General features: G+C 57.1%; 1 protein-coding gene and 1 pseudogene across 2 annotated transcripts; both read right to left on the bottom strand.

Annotated features, from left to right (window-relative positions):
* Positions 1-74: 74 nt before the first annotated feature.
* FAM171A2 (family with sequence similarity 171 member A2) lies at positions 75-11,075 on the bottom strand. Of its 2 annotated transcripts, none has more exons than XM_045374676.3 (8): positions 10,822-11,075; positions 7,082-7,309; positions 6,754-6,846; positions 3,306-3,464; positions 3,049-3,228; positions 2,834-2,950; positions 2,591-2,717; positions 75-2,048 (listed from the first exon to the last, which is right to left on the bottom strand). In XM_045374676.3, exons 1-8 carry the CDS (start codon positions 10,937-10,939, stop codon positions 590-592), a joined length of 2,481 nt encoding a protein of 826 aa, XP_045230611.1. In that variant the 5' UTR covers positions 10,940-11,075; the 3' UTR covers positions 75-589. The 2 variants fall into 2 exon arrangements, with proteins under 2 accessions (XP_045230611.1, XP_073875936.1); XM_074019835.1 differs by having other exon boundaries at positions 3,306-3,481.
* Positions 11,076-12,233: 1,158 nt separating this feature from the next.
* On the bottom strand, positions 12,234-13,268 carry LOC141408830 (ribosomal protein uL30-like; annotated as a pseudogene).
* Positions 13,269-14,816: the final 1,548 nt, after the last annotated feature.

Consider the following 14,816-nt stretch of genomic DNA (forward strand, 5'->3'; position numbering starts at 1 on the left):
GCCCCAGAGCAAGGGTTCATGTCCACTGCCAACACTCCCTTCCCCTACCCCACAGAAAGACACACACAGCCTTAACCTCACCAGTTTTGTATTTGCTGCTGCCCACATCGGCTGTATCACATTACCCCCTAGTCCCCAGAGCTGTCCCAGCCACCAGCCCTGTGACATCGTAGCCCAGAGATGGGCTAGTCAGCAAGCAGCACCCCCTCCCCTCCCAGGGGTCCAGAGAGAACGCCCCCTCCCTTCCCAGCCCTCACACTAGCAGCTGAGGCTGGGTCACCCCTCCTGCTTTCCCACAATAGAGCTTTCTATGTACAGCCACGTCTACACAGGCACTGCTTCCCCCCAGCCCTCCTCCCCGGCACCTCCCCTTGGGGGCTGGACCCCCCCCTCCTCCCCGGCTTGGAGGCAGACACAGGGTCCCTTGCAAGACACAACCCAGCACCTACCACGGAACGGCTCCAAAGCCCCTGGGCCCCTCTCCAGCCTGGGCCTGGGGGCTACGCGCGAGGGCCCCCGCAGGCCCCGGGGGCGCGCACCCTGGGTGCGGGCTCGCGCGGGAGGGGCGGTGCCAGGCCCGGCGCCGGCGCTACTTGACGTTGAACACCATCAGCGGCCGCTCCTCCCGCCGCTGCCACGGGCTCTTCTTGTCGCCGGCCTCGTCGCCCACCTCCGTCCCCAGCTCGTCCTCCGGGCTGGTGAGCGAGTCGCGCCGCAGCTCGCTGGCGCTGCTGCGGGAGCTGTCCCCGCGGCTGCGGCCCCGCCCCCGGGGTACCGTGGCCGCCCGGCCCTCGGGCGCCGCCACCTCGTCCAGCAGCGGCGTCAGCGAGTTGTCCTCTGGAGAGCAGAGACCCGTGCGGCTCTCGCTGCTGCTGGGCTCCGTGTCCTCGCTGAGCGCCAGACGCGGGGGCGCGGGCGGCGGCGGCGGCGCGGCAGGCGGGGCGCGCTCCCGCTCCTCCCTCGCGGGCCGGCGGCGCGCGGGCCGCGCCTCGTGCACATCGACGCCCGAGTCCAGGCTGGCGTCGGTGCTGCGGGCCCCGCCGCCCGCCTGCAGGTCGATGTAAGAGTGGCGCACTTGCGAGTTGGAGCGCCCGTCGAGGGACACGAACCAGGCGCGCGGGTGCGGCTTCACGCCCAGTTCCAGTAGCTTCTTCTCGGTCAGGGCCTGCAGCTCCCCGTTGAGCTGCGCCATGGTGGACTCGTTGAACAGCACAGGGATGGTGACCGAGCCACTGACGGGCGCCGCGCGCCCGGCCCCCCAGCCCTCGCCGCCGCCCCCGCCGCCCTCGCCCCCCGGGCCTGAGTGGCCCTGCATCTGCGGGCGCTGGGGGTCGGGCTGCGGAAAAGCGCGCGCTGGGCCGGGTGCCGTGCCCTCGGGCGGGGCCGGCTCGTCGCCCACGCCCGCGGCGCCAGCCTCGCCGCCGAGGCGCACGTAGTGCGCGGGGATCACCAGGGTGGGCATGACGTTGCGGTAGACGTTGTCCTTGAGGTGGTCGATGGAGCCGCAGAAGATGAGCTGCCCCGCCTGGCCCAGCGACGGCGGCCGCGCCAGCTGGTCCACCGACTGCGACAGCAGGAAGTCGGGGGTCTTGCTCTCGGCCGCCCCCTTGTGGCCCAGGTAGTGGTCGAAGGGCGGCGGCGGCGAGGGCGGCTCGTGCAGGAAAGCCGCAGCCCCGGAGGGCCCGCGCCGGTACTCCTCTAGGCCGGGCTCCAGCCCGCCGGGGCCCTCGGCCGAACGCGCGCCCTTGAGCCCGGCGCTTTCGCCCCCGCGGGCACCCGAAGGCTCGGCGGCCGGGCGGCTGGCCGAGCGCGGCTTGGTGCGGAAGAAGTCGTCCCGGGAGGAGGCCAAGTCCCGGGAGCTGGAGAAGGCCGAGTGGAGGGGGCCTGGAGGCGGAGCCTCGGGGTCCCCCGACGGGGCGGGTTCCAGGGGTCCCCCACAGATGAGGTGGAGCTGGGACATCGAGGTGGCCTGGTCTCGTTTGTTACCGTCAGAGGGCCCCGAGAGCTGCAGCTTGCGGTGCTGTTGCCTCGGCTTCAGGCAGCGCCTCCTGGAAGGGAGGGAGCAGAGGGGGCCTCTCAGGAAAGGGTGAGGGCCAGAGTTGGCCCCGAACCCCCTTAGATGCAAGACAAGAGATGAATATAGTGGAAGAGGTGAGGAGAATGCCTGGGGCGCCCAGGAGAGATGGCGGGGAGCCGTGTCCATTTGGCGGTCCCCTCAGGGTAAACTCTTGCACTCCTCTGCATGTAGGATGTGCTGCGAGAACCAGGGATGAGCATCTTAGCCGTCTGTGGGTGTGTTCGGCCTGGAGTCCTCTGGGGAAGAGAGCTGGGCTGCTAGGGGCAGTGGCAGATCTCTCTGGAGGGGCCGGGCTGCAAGTCCTTAAGCCCTGCCTCCCCTCCCACCTCCCCGCTGTCTTCAGCCACTAGCACCAGCCCTTCAGGTCTTAGCATGTTTACAGGAAGTCTTTTCCTGTCTGCCCCTTGAGGACCAGAAGTGGATTTTATGCATCTTTGGGGCCCCAGGGCCCGGTGCAAGTGCAGGCCTCAGTCAGAGGAGAGGAGGGGAGGGTGGGGGAAGCCCGGTGCTCACCGACAGTAGTAGATGAGCAGACACAGCAGGATGAGCACCAGCAGGGCAAGGGCTGCCAGGATGGTGAGCAAGAAGATGGTGTGGTAGGTGCCGATGTCCTGGATGCCCGACGTGATGGTGACCAGCCCTGTACCAGGCGAGGGCTTAGCGTTCAGGTGTGGACGCCCTTCCCGCCTTTCAGAAGTCTGCTCTCCCAGCTCCCCTCCTCCACGGCCCCTATGCCCACTGCCCCACTACTCTTACCAGCCGTGGGGGAGGCCATGGCGGCGACCCAGTACCCCAGCTGAGGGGAGACGAAGGTCCAGTAGAGCTGCCGGCCTTCCTTCCGGATTATACCAGTGCCATTGCGCACCCACAGCCCTGGGAGAGGCAGGGGTTTTGTCACACTTGAGTCCCTCCCACTTAAGTCCCACTTTCCTCCCTCAACTCAAGCACCTGCAACCCCCTGAGGCACTTACCACTCTTGGGGTCGAATCTCCAGGCTGGAATGCTGGTGCCCACGGTGAGGGCACGAGTCTCGGAGGGCACGGGCAGGGACAGGTGAATGGGGCCTGAGAGTGGCACCTCTGTCCCATTACCTGTCAGCAGGTGTACGCTCACAGCAGCCAGGGGCATCAGCTCCAGCCAGGAGCCATTGCCTGCGGGAAGAGCGTTCAGGGCTGAGGGCTGATCCTGAGCCTGGGGAGACCCCGTCCACGCTGGGCACCCAGCCTACCTGAGCTGGAGGCCTCAGTGCCCAGGAAGGCAGGGAAAGCCCGCATTTCCTGCTGGGTGCTGGCAGGCGTGAGTGACGCCCAGAGCTGGCTGTAGGTGGAGCTGACAGGCAGGCGGGCAGCCCGGCGCTGGAACTGCACCAAGGGCTGGGAGCGGGCACCTGGAGGGAGAGAGGGGCTGCAGTGGCGTGACCACGGACAGGATCCCCAGGGACCAGAGCAGAAACCCATTATCTAAGGAAAAGGGGGATATTAGGTCAGGCCACTTCAGAAGGCCAGGGAGGGTGATGCCTTGGGGAGAAAGCTGGGCAGTCATGGAATGTTAACCTGGAAGGGACATGGACTTGAAATCTCTGTGTGAGCCTCAGGAATTTACTTGCTTTCTTAGAAGTTTCCTTATAGAACCTATAAAATATTGCGATCCAGATCCTCAAACAGTATTGTCTACTATGTGGCAGGCACCAGGTTAGACACTGGGGGCTCAAAGATGAATGCCTGCTGTGATGGGAATGTTTTCTAGCTGTGCTGCCCATTATGGTACCCACTGGACACACGTGGCTGTTAAGCATTTGAAATGTGGCTAGTGTGACTGAGGAACTGGATTTTTAATTTTTAAAAATGTAATGAATTTTTTCTAGATGGGTACAGTGGCTCATGCCTGTAATCCCAGCACTTTGGGAGGCCAAGGCGGTCGGATCACCTGAGGTTGGGAGTCAGAGACCAGGCTGACCAATATGGAGAAACCCCAATTCTACTAAAAATACAAAATCAGCTGGGCGTGGTGGCGCATGCCTGTAATCCCAGCTGCTTGTGAGGCTGAGGCATGAGAATCGCTTGAACTTGGGAAGCAGAGGTTGTGGTGAGCTGAGATTGTGCCATTGCACTCCAGCCTGGGCAACAAAAGCGAAATTCTGTCTCCAAAAAAAAAAAAAAAGGCCGGACACGGTGGCTCACGCCTGTAATACCAGCACTTTGGGAGGCGGAGGCAGGTGGATCACGAGGTCAGGAGTTCAAGACCAGCCTGGCCAAGATGGTGAAACCCCGTTTCTACTAAAACTGCAAAAATTAACCAGGTGTGGTGGCAGGCGCCTATAATCCCAGCTACTCGGGAGGCTAAGGCAGGAGAATCACTTGAACCCAGGCAGCAGAGGTTGCAGTGAGCCGAGATCATGCCATTGTACTCCAGCCTGGGCAACAGAGTGAGAATCCATCTCTGGATGGATTAATTTTAAAAAATTAATTTTTTTAAATTTTTTTTTTTTTTTTTTTTTTTTTGAGACTGTCGCCCAGGTTGGAGTGCAGTGGCTCAATCTTGGCTCACTGCAAGCTCCACCTCCCAGGTTCACGCCATTCTCCTGCCTCAGCCTCCCCAGTAGCTGGGACTACAGGCGCCCGCCACCACGCCTGGCTAATTTTTTTTTTTTTTTGTATTTTTAGGTGAGATGGGGTTTCACTGTGTTAGTCAGGATGGTCTCGATCTCCTGACCTCGTGATCTGCCCGTCTCGACCTCCCAAAGTGCTGGGATTACAGGCGTGAGCCACCGCGCCCGGCCAAATTAATTAATTTTTGATTTAATTTACTTCAATTTAATATGTAGCTAGTGGCTACTGCATCAGACAGTTTAGGTCGTGTGTGTGTGTGTGTGTGTGTGTGCTGGGGTGGAGGGGACAGACATATAAACAATTCCAATACAGTATGGTCACAGCTAACATTTATTAAGCTTTAAGCTATGCTGCGCACTGTTCTAAGCAGGTTACCTGTATTAACCCCTGCAATTAGGAAAATAGCCCCTCAGCTAGGTGTCTTTATTATCAGCCTCATTTTAGAGGTGCAAAAATGGAGGCAGGCAGGGGTTCAGTAACTTGCCCAAGGTCACAATCCTCAAGCCTGGATAGAAGCCCAGACCACTGGGCTCCAGGCCCATCCTCTCCCGTGCCATTCCTCCTGCCTTGCTATCCAAATAGAGGGATGCAGGGAACTAGGGGAGCTGGTCTCACTCAGCTCAGGGCAGGCCCTGTGGAGTCTTGCAGGATGTGGAAGACTCAGCCAGGAAAAAAAGAGGGAAAGGACATCCAGGAGGCCTGGCATGAGAAAGGCCCAGAGGTGTGGGGCAGGGGGCGGCCCGGGCTCTGGAAGGCGCTGTCAGCTCTGAGATGGCACCTGGGCTTGGTACTGAAAGCAGTAGGTACCATGCAGGGGCTTCAAGCTAGGGGGCTACAAAGGGTCCACTGGCATTTTAGAAACCTGCAGGGGCACTTAGAAGCCTCTGGTTTGGGATCAGAGTGACGAAGGTGAGCAAACAAGAGCAGCTTGGCGAGGCCGGGTGAAGTGGCTCATGCCTGTAATCCCCGCACTTTGAGAGGCTGAGGCGGGTGGATCACCTGAGGTCAGGAGTTCGAGACCAGCCTGGCCAACATGGCAAAACTGTCTCTACTGAAAATACAAAAATTAGTCTGGCGTGGTGACGGGTGCCTGTAATCCTAGCTACTCAGGAGACTAAGGCAGAAGAATCCCGAGGTTATGCCACTTCAGTTTGGGCAACAGAGCAACACTCTATCTCAAAAAAAAAAAAAGAAAAGAAAAATCTAGCTCCATGACAAGGGCTCAGGCTGAGACTACAAACCGGGAAGGGGCTCCTCGAACTCTGAAACCCACCATGGCCCTCTAAGCGGAACGGAGCCCCCGAACCCTCACTGTCCTCTACTACCCTCCACCTGATATCTCCCCCGGCCTTCCTCTCCAGTGGAGGTGCCTCTGCTTCCCTTTCACTCCTGAGTCGAGGGCTGACCGCTCCGTTCGACAAGCTCTCACCCAGCCGGGTCCCCTCGCAGGTTAGGGCCGTCTCAGCACTGAAAGCAGCTGCCCTCCACTCCACTGCCCTGCCTGCTCTGGAACTATTTCAGGGCTTGCAATGATCTGTCTTCCTACTTGTCTGTGAACATCCAAAGGCAAGGAGCGGGTCTTCTTCCTCACTGTGGTTCCCAGCACCAGCCACAATGCCTGGCACGGCCTAGGAGTTGAAGTAAGTACTAGCTGAGCGAGACCAAAAGCCGGGGGTAGATCAGGACAGCTGCAGGCTTTCTCTGGGCCTTGCACTTCCTGTGCACCTGTGCATCCAGCAGGTGCACAACAAATCCGTGTAGGCCCATTGAAGATAAAGGTGGCAGGGAAGGTAGGAATAGATGGAGAACAGAAACCACGAGAATCCCCGATAACTATAAACATTTATTGAACACCTGTACTGTGTTTTTTCACTTTTTATGAGATTTAATTCTTACTCCAATTTGATGATGTAGGCACTAACCTTCCACATCTTACAAATGAGCAAATTATGGCTCAGAGAGGTGAAGTGACTTGCCCAAGGACACCCAGCTAATATAGGACAGTGGAGGTCTCTACACCCAGGTTAGGGGAAGGAAGAAGTTGGCATGGGTGAGGGGGAGCCTTACCGGGAGAGCCTAGGAGAATGTGCACCAGGTCCTCATAGAGGATGAGCGTGGCCGGCCGCTCAGGGAGCAGGTAGAGACTGACAGATGCATACACTGTGGGAGGGATGGCCGGTCAGCTCCAGGAAAGCCTGCCCCCCACCCCCCAGCCAGGCACCCCCTCCATCTGAGTCCCAGAGGCTTCACCCTCCCTCAGCCCCCTCTGTGTACCCCAGCCCAGGCAGCAGCTGCTGGAAAGCCTCCCCCTCCACCCCCAAGGAGACTATTTTGGGAAGGGGCTGATGGAGGGTCAGCTGCTGTCCCCCCCCACTCCACCTGCCCCTGCACTCACAGGGCAGCTTGTCAACACGCCAGGGCACAGAGTTGGTGAGGAAGCCAGGGCGGGCAGCAGTGACCAGCACCCAGGTGCCCAAGCGATAACTGAGGGGCAGGGTGGCCACACCCTCTGAGTCTGTGGTACCAGCTGCCAGCAGAGTCCGGTTCCCAAACACATCCACTGAGGCCCGGGCCAGGGGCACCAGCTCTCCGCTCACATACACCTGCACCTTGATCAGGATCTCTGTGGGCAAGATGGGGTGAAGGAAGTGAGGATGAGGGAGGGGGAAAGAGAACTGGGGGGAGCCCCAATATCAGAGGAAGGAGCTGTGTTTGGGAGAGTCTTTGGGGCTGAGGCTAGAGAAGGCATGATTTAAGACCCAGCATTCAGTGAGAAACCTCCTATCAGCCCATGAAGGAGGTGGGACTATTCCCATATTTCATTGTCTGACACATGCACTGTGTCACATTTTCACAATTCTAAACTCAGGCTATGTCTATGATTGATGATGCCATCGTTATAACTGGCAGCATTTCTTCCTTTCTTACTGGTACCTGAAATCATGGTGCATCTTACAGTCAGTGGTGTACTGGATTTGATAATATATGCTCTTAGTCCATTTTACAGATAAGGAAACTGAGGCTTAGAGAGTTTAGATACTTGGACTACAGCTAAGTGGAGATCTGGGATCCAGACCTGGCAGTCTGCCTCTAGAAGCAACATTCTTAACCCCGGGCCTGGGGAGAGGAGGACAGGAGGGCTGAGAAAGGCTAAGTAAAGCTGGATATGCAGGCGGAGAGAAGGGTCAAGATTCAGCAGTTTGAAAGGGAGGATGGAGGCTAGGGCAGAGTTAGGGGTCTTGGGAAAAAATTGACAGGGGACACTAGGAAACTGGTCATTCCCGTCATTCATCCTTTTCCCAGAATCCTTTGCACAAGCCTGTTTCCCTTCAGATTTAGGGACTCACCCCAACCCTATGCCCAGACAAATTACTTCTGCCCCCTCCCCCTCACATGAACCGCCTGCCCCCTCCCAGCTGGTCAGCTACAGTCAGTCACCATGGCAACGCCCTCATTCCTCCCAGGAGATCAGGCAGGGAGCTGGGGCCCTGGCAAGGGGAAGGAGATCTGGGGGGGTGCAACCCAGGCCCAAGAGAACTATTGTGGAGGGGGCTGGGGAGGGAAGCCCAAGTGTTTTGCTTTCCAGGGATGCCTCTGCCCCCAGCCTAAGGAGAGTCTGGCCAGGCCATCAGGCAGGTGTCCTGCCCTCAGATGGCGTGATGGGGAGGAACCAAGACTTGAGTTGTTCCCATGGATTCTCCAGGCAGTCTCTCTGATCCAGGGCACCCCTTCCCATCAGCACAGCCCCTCCCTCAAGAACACACCTCACCCCTACCTTCCTGCTAACAAGGTGTGTCATGCATGTATGGACACCTCAGTGGGGGGCCCAGGAGGCAGGTGGGGAGTGGGCTGAGTGCTGGATGCAAATCTAGTGGGGGTTGGGTACGGAAGGAAGAGTCTAGAGCTGAGAGCAGCAGGGCCTGGGGAGGTCAGGGTGCTGCGGAGACTTCGAGGAGAGGGAAGGCCTTAGAGTGGAGCCTGACACTCAGCAGTGACAGGTGTCTTAGCTCAGGCTCCCAACCCGGAGCCAGTGCCACGCCTGCCCTAGGCATCCCATCCAGCTGTTCCCCTGAGCCCACCTCCCCTCCCAGGCCAGAGCCCAACCCTGCAGGGTCGGTGCACACTCCACCCACTCGCTCTCTGCTGCTACAGGAAGGTGGCACCCCTGTACTGTTTTTTTGCACACTTGATGAGATTTCTTACTTCAATTTGATGATGTAGGCACTATCCTTCCATGTCTTACAAATGAACAAATTATGGCTCAGAGAGGTTAAGTGACATACCCAAGGGCACCCAGCTAATACGGGAGAGTGGAGGTCTATACACCCAGGTTGGGAGAAAGAAGAATTGGCTTGGGGTGGGGGGAGGGGAGAGCCTAGGAGGATGTGCACAAGGTCCTCATCCATCCCCCCACCAACACCCATTAGGAATTCTGAGAAGCCAGAAGGGCCTGGCTACTCCCACCCCCATCCCGGGCTTAGGAACAGCTGGATAGAGCAGCTGGGGAGAGGGACCCCGAGTCTGAGATACTTGGGGTCATTTGAGGGAATGGCTTGGGTTCAAGAGTCAGAGCTTCAGAATGGGGAGGGAGCTGGGGAAACAAAACTGGGGTGGGCTGGTAAGGCTCTGTGCCAACCTTGGGGGTGGGGGAGAAGGGGGCAGGTGCCTAGCAGATTCCCTTCCCCCTTCCCCTCAACCTGGGCTCCCCGCCAGCTGCCCCAGAGAACCCCCCTATCCTGGCTCTATTCCAGCCAATTCCCTGGGCCCCTTCCCCTGAGGTGCAGGGACTTGAGGGGAGGGACGTCCTAAGAAACTAGGGCTTCTTCCTACTAAGCAAAGCCTCATCTCCTCCCCCAGAGAGCTGGGGAGACTGAGGCAGAGGGCGAACCCTCCCCAATCCTCAAAGCCTGACATACCATATAGCATCCACCTCTCCCGGCTCCAGGCCTGCCTCTATCCAGGAGGAAATCCGACCCTCTCCCTTCATCCGGACCCCACTTCCCTCATCCAGACCCCCCCACCCTGCTTTTCCTGCCAGCTCCTTAGTGTGGGGGGTGAGGAGTGAACACTGCTTCAGGCAGGGATGGGGCCCACAGGCAGGGGGGAGAGAGCAGGAGCACGGGAGGTGGGCTCAGGGCTGGAGTAGGGGGAGGCTCATAAGCATCCAGGCCTGCCTGTGGAGTGTGGAGTCAGGGTCTTGCTCCCCCACCCTTTCTGCGGAAGCCGGCCCCACCCCCACCTCACACACCCACCTGCGCCCGGTGAGTCGCTGGGGAGGGTCTCCTCCACTGCGAAGGAGATGGGAGATGAGGAGGGGGTGATCTGGGGGCGGGCAGGGGACAGGAGTGCCAGGAGGCCTGCTGAACGGGGACCCAGGCACCTGCCCTCCCAGCCGGCACTGCCCACAGCCAGCCAGCTCAGCATGGCTCCGCGACCGCAAGCCTGCCATGCGCCTTCAGTTGGAATCACAATGTACCCTCTTTTCTCAGAGCCCCACAACTGCCGCTCGTCCTCCGTCATAGGCTCACAAGCATTTATTTGGTGCACCCCAAATTCTAAACCAGGGGAGCTGGCTGGGAGCTGTCAGGCTCCAGGGCGAAGAACCCCATTAGAGCAGTCAATCCCGCCCACAGCCTCACCCACTCCCCCTTCTCCCCTCCCCCCTTCAAACCCAGCTCCAGGCGCCCAGCCTCCTGTCCGGGCCTAGGGTGGCAGCCGATGCCGGCGCCCCCACCCAGCCGGGGTCGGGAGCGAGGAACCCGCAGGGGGCTGCAGAGTGGGCGCCCGCCCCAGCCCGCCCCTGGGCGGGTGTCTTCGGTAGACAATGGCTCAGGCAGCAGCGCCTCGCCGACTAGGAGGGAGAAAAACAAATAGGGAGGGGGCGGCGGCGCCGAGCCTGGGGACCCTCGCCCTACCCATTGTGTCTCGCCAAGACCCCCGCCCCGGACGGCCTCCCTCTCCCCGCCTCCGCTTTCTCCAAGAAGCGCCGACCCCAGATCGCTTAGCTCCCCCCACCCGAATCCAAGGAACAGAATATCTCTCAATTCACGAACGTCGCGAAGAGGGGGCTAACGGGCGGGAGCCTGATCAGGGGGCGCAGGCCCGCGATCGCGGCCCCTCCCGGCGGAGACTCACCCTGCGGGCTGGGGGGCTCCGGCTGCGACTTGCCGGGAGCCCTGGAGGCGCTGCCGAGCAGCAGCCCCAGCAGCGGCAACAGCCGCGCGAGGACGCTGGGGCCACTAGCCGGCGGCATCGCGGGGCTAGGCCGGGCCCTAGCGGTCCATGGCTCCCGCCTGGTCCCGCTCGCCCGGCCCGGCGCAGCCCCAGCTCTGCGCCGCGCCTCGCAGCTCCGGCTCCCGCTCCGGCTGCGGCGCCCGCTCAGCGCGATTGTCTCCGCCCGGAGCCGCCGCAAGCGCCCCCTGCAGGCGGCGCGCCACACGGCTGGCCCCCCGGCACCGCCCCCTCCCGGCCCGGCTCCGCCCGCCTCCCCCCAGTACTGCCCACCTTCAGCCCACCCCGCAGCCCCTGCTCTGCGCTCCCAGACTCTGGGCTGCAAAGGAGTGTCGGGATTAGGGTCCCATCACCCGGGTTCTTGGGTTTTGAGAGTACCCAAAATTGGTGCAGAATTTTTTTGTGTGTAGGTTGGGAGTGGCTATTGCTTACAACACTCTCAAGGGGTACGGTCATGAAAGTCTCAGAAAAGTGTAAGAACTCCCTGCTCGATGGCCCCCTTCTCCCGGCAAAACACCTAGGCAGTGCTGGGGCAGGGAAGGCCCCCTAGACACCCCTAAGTCTCTTTTTTGTTTGTGAGACAGAATTTTTTTTTTTTTTTTTTTTCAGGGACAAGTGAACATTTATTTTTGGGCCTTTCTTACTATTTCAAGTCTTTTTTCAAAACAAGGCCCCAGGAATCTCCAGATTCAATTATGTCCCTGGGCTTGGTCGACTGGTGCAGGAGTCTTGGGGAGCCCTGTACAAATGCTAGAGTTACTCATTTACCAACACTAAACTCTAGGATAGAAGATGCCCATGGAATGTGCTGATTTTAGATGAGGTGGCAGCCAATGTAGAAAATGCTGGAATTTTTCCTTGGAACTGGACTGTGATGAGAGGTGCTTGCCATGAACATAGGCTAGTGTCCTCTTCTTCTTCTTCTTCTTCTTCCTCCTTCTTCCTCCTCCTCCTCCTCCTCCTCCTCCTTCTTCTTCTTCTTCATTTTATTTATTTATTTATTTATTTATTTATTTTTTACAAGAGTCTTGCTCTGTTGCCCAGGCTGGTATGCAGTGGTGAGGTCTTGGCTCACTGCACCCTCTGCCTCCCAGGTTCAAGTGATTCTTCTGCCTCACCCTCCCAAGTAGCTGGGACTACAGGTGCGTGCCACCATGCCCATCTAATTTTTATATTTTTAGTAGAGACAGTGTTTCACTATGTTGGCCAGGCTGGTCTCGAACTCCTGACCTCAGGTGATCTACCCACCTCGGCCTCTCAAAGTGCTGGGATTACAGGTGTGAGCTACTGTCTTTTCTTTGACCTTTCCTTTCCAGTTTTTGAAGATAAAGCTGGAAATAATCTTCTCTGAAGATACTTGATAAAAATTCCCATAAAAACAAAAACACATGCTTCTACTACACATGCTTCCACTTCATTGATAAAAATTTACTGCAGTTTGGCACCTGGGTCTAGTTCAGCTGGCAGATGAGCTGACTGATGCATTCACCCCGATAGCCAGGTGTGCCCATCTCATTGAGGAAGCCCACTCTATTTTTGGTAGCATGATGGGCCACTGAGAGGTGGAAAGGGCGCAAGAACCATGAGATCTCCTGGAAATGCTTCCCTGGGAAGGCAATTTCATGAATGAGGTCTTCCAAGCAAATGACACCAAACTTCCCCAGGTGCTCTTCAATCACTGTGTTGTCTGTCAGAGGGATGATCTTATTCTTGACCTTGGCTTGTCCGTGTTTCAAAATGAGTTCCTGGACAGACTTCTGATTTGGAAATCCCCAGGTCACATAAGGTTCCACTATACGCAGCATTTTTAGGTTCTGGGGGGTGACATTTACAAAGACACCACTAAAAATGTTATTTAGGCAAAGTCTTACAAATGGTTCTCTGCACCAATAAACTCACGCCATCAATTCTTTCGATGCATACAACAAAGGTCAAGGAATGTTTATCTGGCAATTCCAAGGCGTGACGTTTGACTTCTAGTCATCTGAGATGCATTTTGTCACATTTCTGCCGCTAGGAATCATGTAGGAATGATTCCAGTTGCTTAAACTTGAGCCCTTTTCCTTCCCTCTGCTCCTTCTTTGACAAAAGTGCCTGCTTTGCCTGGGTGGCTTTGAGGGCTTCATAAGCCTTCCTCTTTTTCAGGAGATTTTCTAGAACCAAAGGGATTTTTCTTTGCTCTTGCAAAGAAAAATTTTCTAGTGTTGCAGCTACTGATCATTAAGAGTCTTTTGCTATCGCCCAGGCTGGAGTGCAATGATGCAATCTCGGCTCACTGCGACCTCCGCTTCCTGAGTTCAAGAGATTCTTGTGCCTCAGCCTCCTGAGTAGCTGGAATTACAGATGCCTGCCACCATGCCCGGCTAATTTTTGTATTTTTAGTAGAGATGAGGTTTCACTGTGTTGGCCAGGCTGGTCTTGAACTTGTGACCTCAGGTGATCCTCCCGCTCAGCCTCCCAAAGTGCTGGGATTACAGGTGTGAGCCACCGTGCCTAGCCCTAAGTCTATTAAGCCACTGGCAAGTTACTCAGCCTTCTGGTCCTGTCTTCCTTTAAAATGGGAGTCATCATAATCTCTGCCTCATAGGGTTGCTCTAATGACTAAATGAGATGTAATGACCAAATAATGATGTAAAGACTCTAGCACAAGCCTCACAGGAGCAGGGGCGTAATAAATGCTGCTATTGCTGGCCCAGGGTGAGGTGGGGACTCACCTGTGCCCAGGTAATATGATGCATTGCTGGGCAGTGCTAATGGCTAAGGAGTGTTTCCAGAGCTGGCAGCAGCCTTTCTCTTCCACCAGTTGGTGATTCTCAGTGGTCTTGGTTCTGGCTTTGTGAATGATACACTGGGTCTCTCCTTTGTCCTCAGCCATTGAATCCTGTATTTGAGGACAGCTATTGGCTTGCCCTAGTCCCAGCCAAGCTCTCTTTCCTTCCAGTTCAATATTTCTGGTTGTCATCATCAATCAGTTTCCAGCTGGCCAAATCCTTATCTGGTATCTCTTCCCTGGTTCTCTCCGGTTTGTCACCTTCTCTTTCTCACCGTGTGGTGGCCAAGCCTAAGGGATTGGATACCTAAGGCAAGGACCCCATTTCCCAGAGAACAGCAGGCTTCCCTCCTGGTTGGGTCTTCTGATTTAAGGGGACATCATTATAAGCTTGTGGACAGAATGAAAACTGCCAGTGTATCTGTCTCTCTTCTTTCTTTCTCCCTTCCTCCTTCTTTTCATCTCTCTCTCTCTTTTCTTTTCTTTTCTTTCTTTCTTTCTTTTTTTTTTTTTTGAGACAGAGTCTTGTTCTGTTGCCCAGGCTGGAATGCAGTGGCTGCGATCTCAGCTCACTGCAACCTCCGCCTCCTGGGTTCACGCCATTCTCCTGCCTCAGCCTCCCGAGTAGCTGGGACTACAGGCTCCCACCACCACGCCTGGCTAATTTTTTTGTATTTTTAGTAGAGACAGGGTTTCACTGTGTTAGTCAGGATGGTCTTGATCTCCTGATCTTGTGATCCACCCGCCTCGGCCTCCCAAAGGGCTGGGATTACAGGCATGGGCCACCGCGCCCAGCCTCTCTCTCTCTTTTCAACAGAAATTTCCATCTCACCAGATTTCCCAGTACTATTCTTATGTAACTAGTTTTTTGGAACCTCGGCACAAGACTTAGCACTCATCCCTGGTGAATTTCATCCTGTTGGTTTCTACCCAATTTTGCAATCTGTCAAGGCTGCCTTGAATCTGCTTCAGTTACCCATTGTATTGGAGCTCCCTCCCAGCCAGCAGCCATCTGCAGGGTGAAGAGTGGCTTCCTCTGCCTCCAGTCAAGCGACTCATGACAATGCCAGGCAGCCCAGGGCCAGGACGGAGCTTCATAGAGATCTCCTTCAGCTTTATCAGAATTGTT

This window comes from Macaca fascicularis, chromosome 16, assembly GCF_037993035.2.
Source record: "Macaca fascicularis isolate 582-1 chromosome 16, T2T-MFA8v1.1".
Classification (NCBI taxonomy): domain Eukaryota; kingdom Metazoa; phylum Chordata; class Mammalia; order Primates; family Cercopithecidae; genus Macaca; species Macaca fascicularis.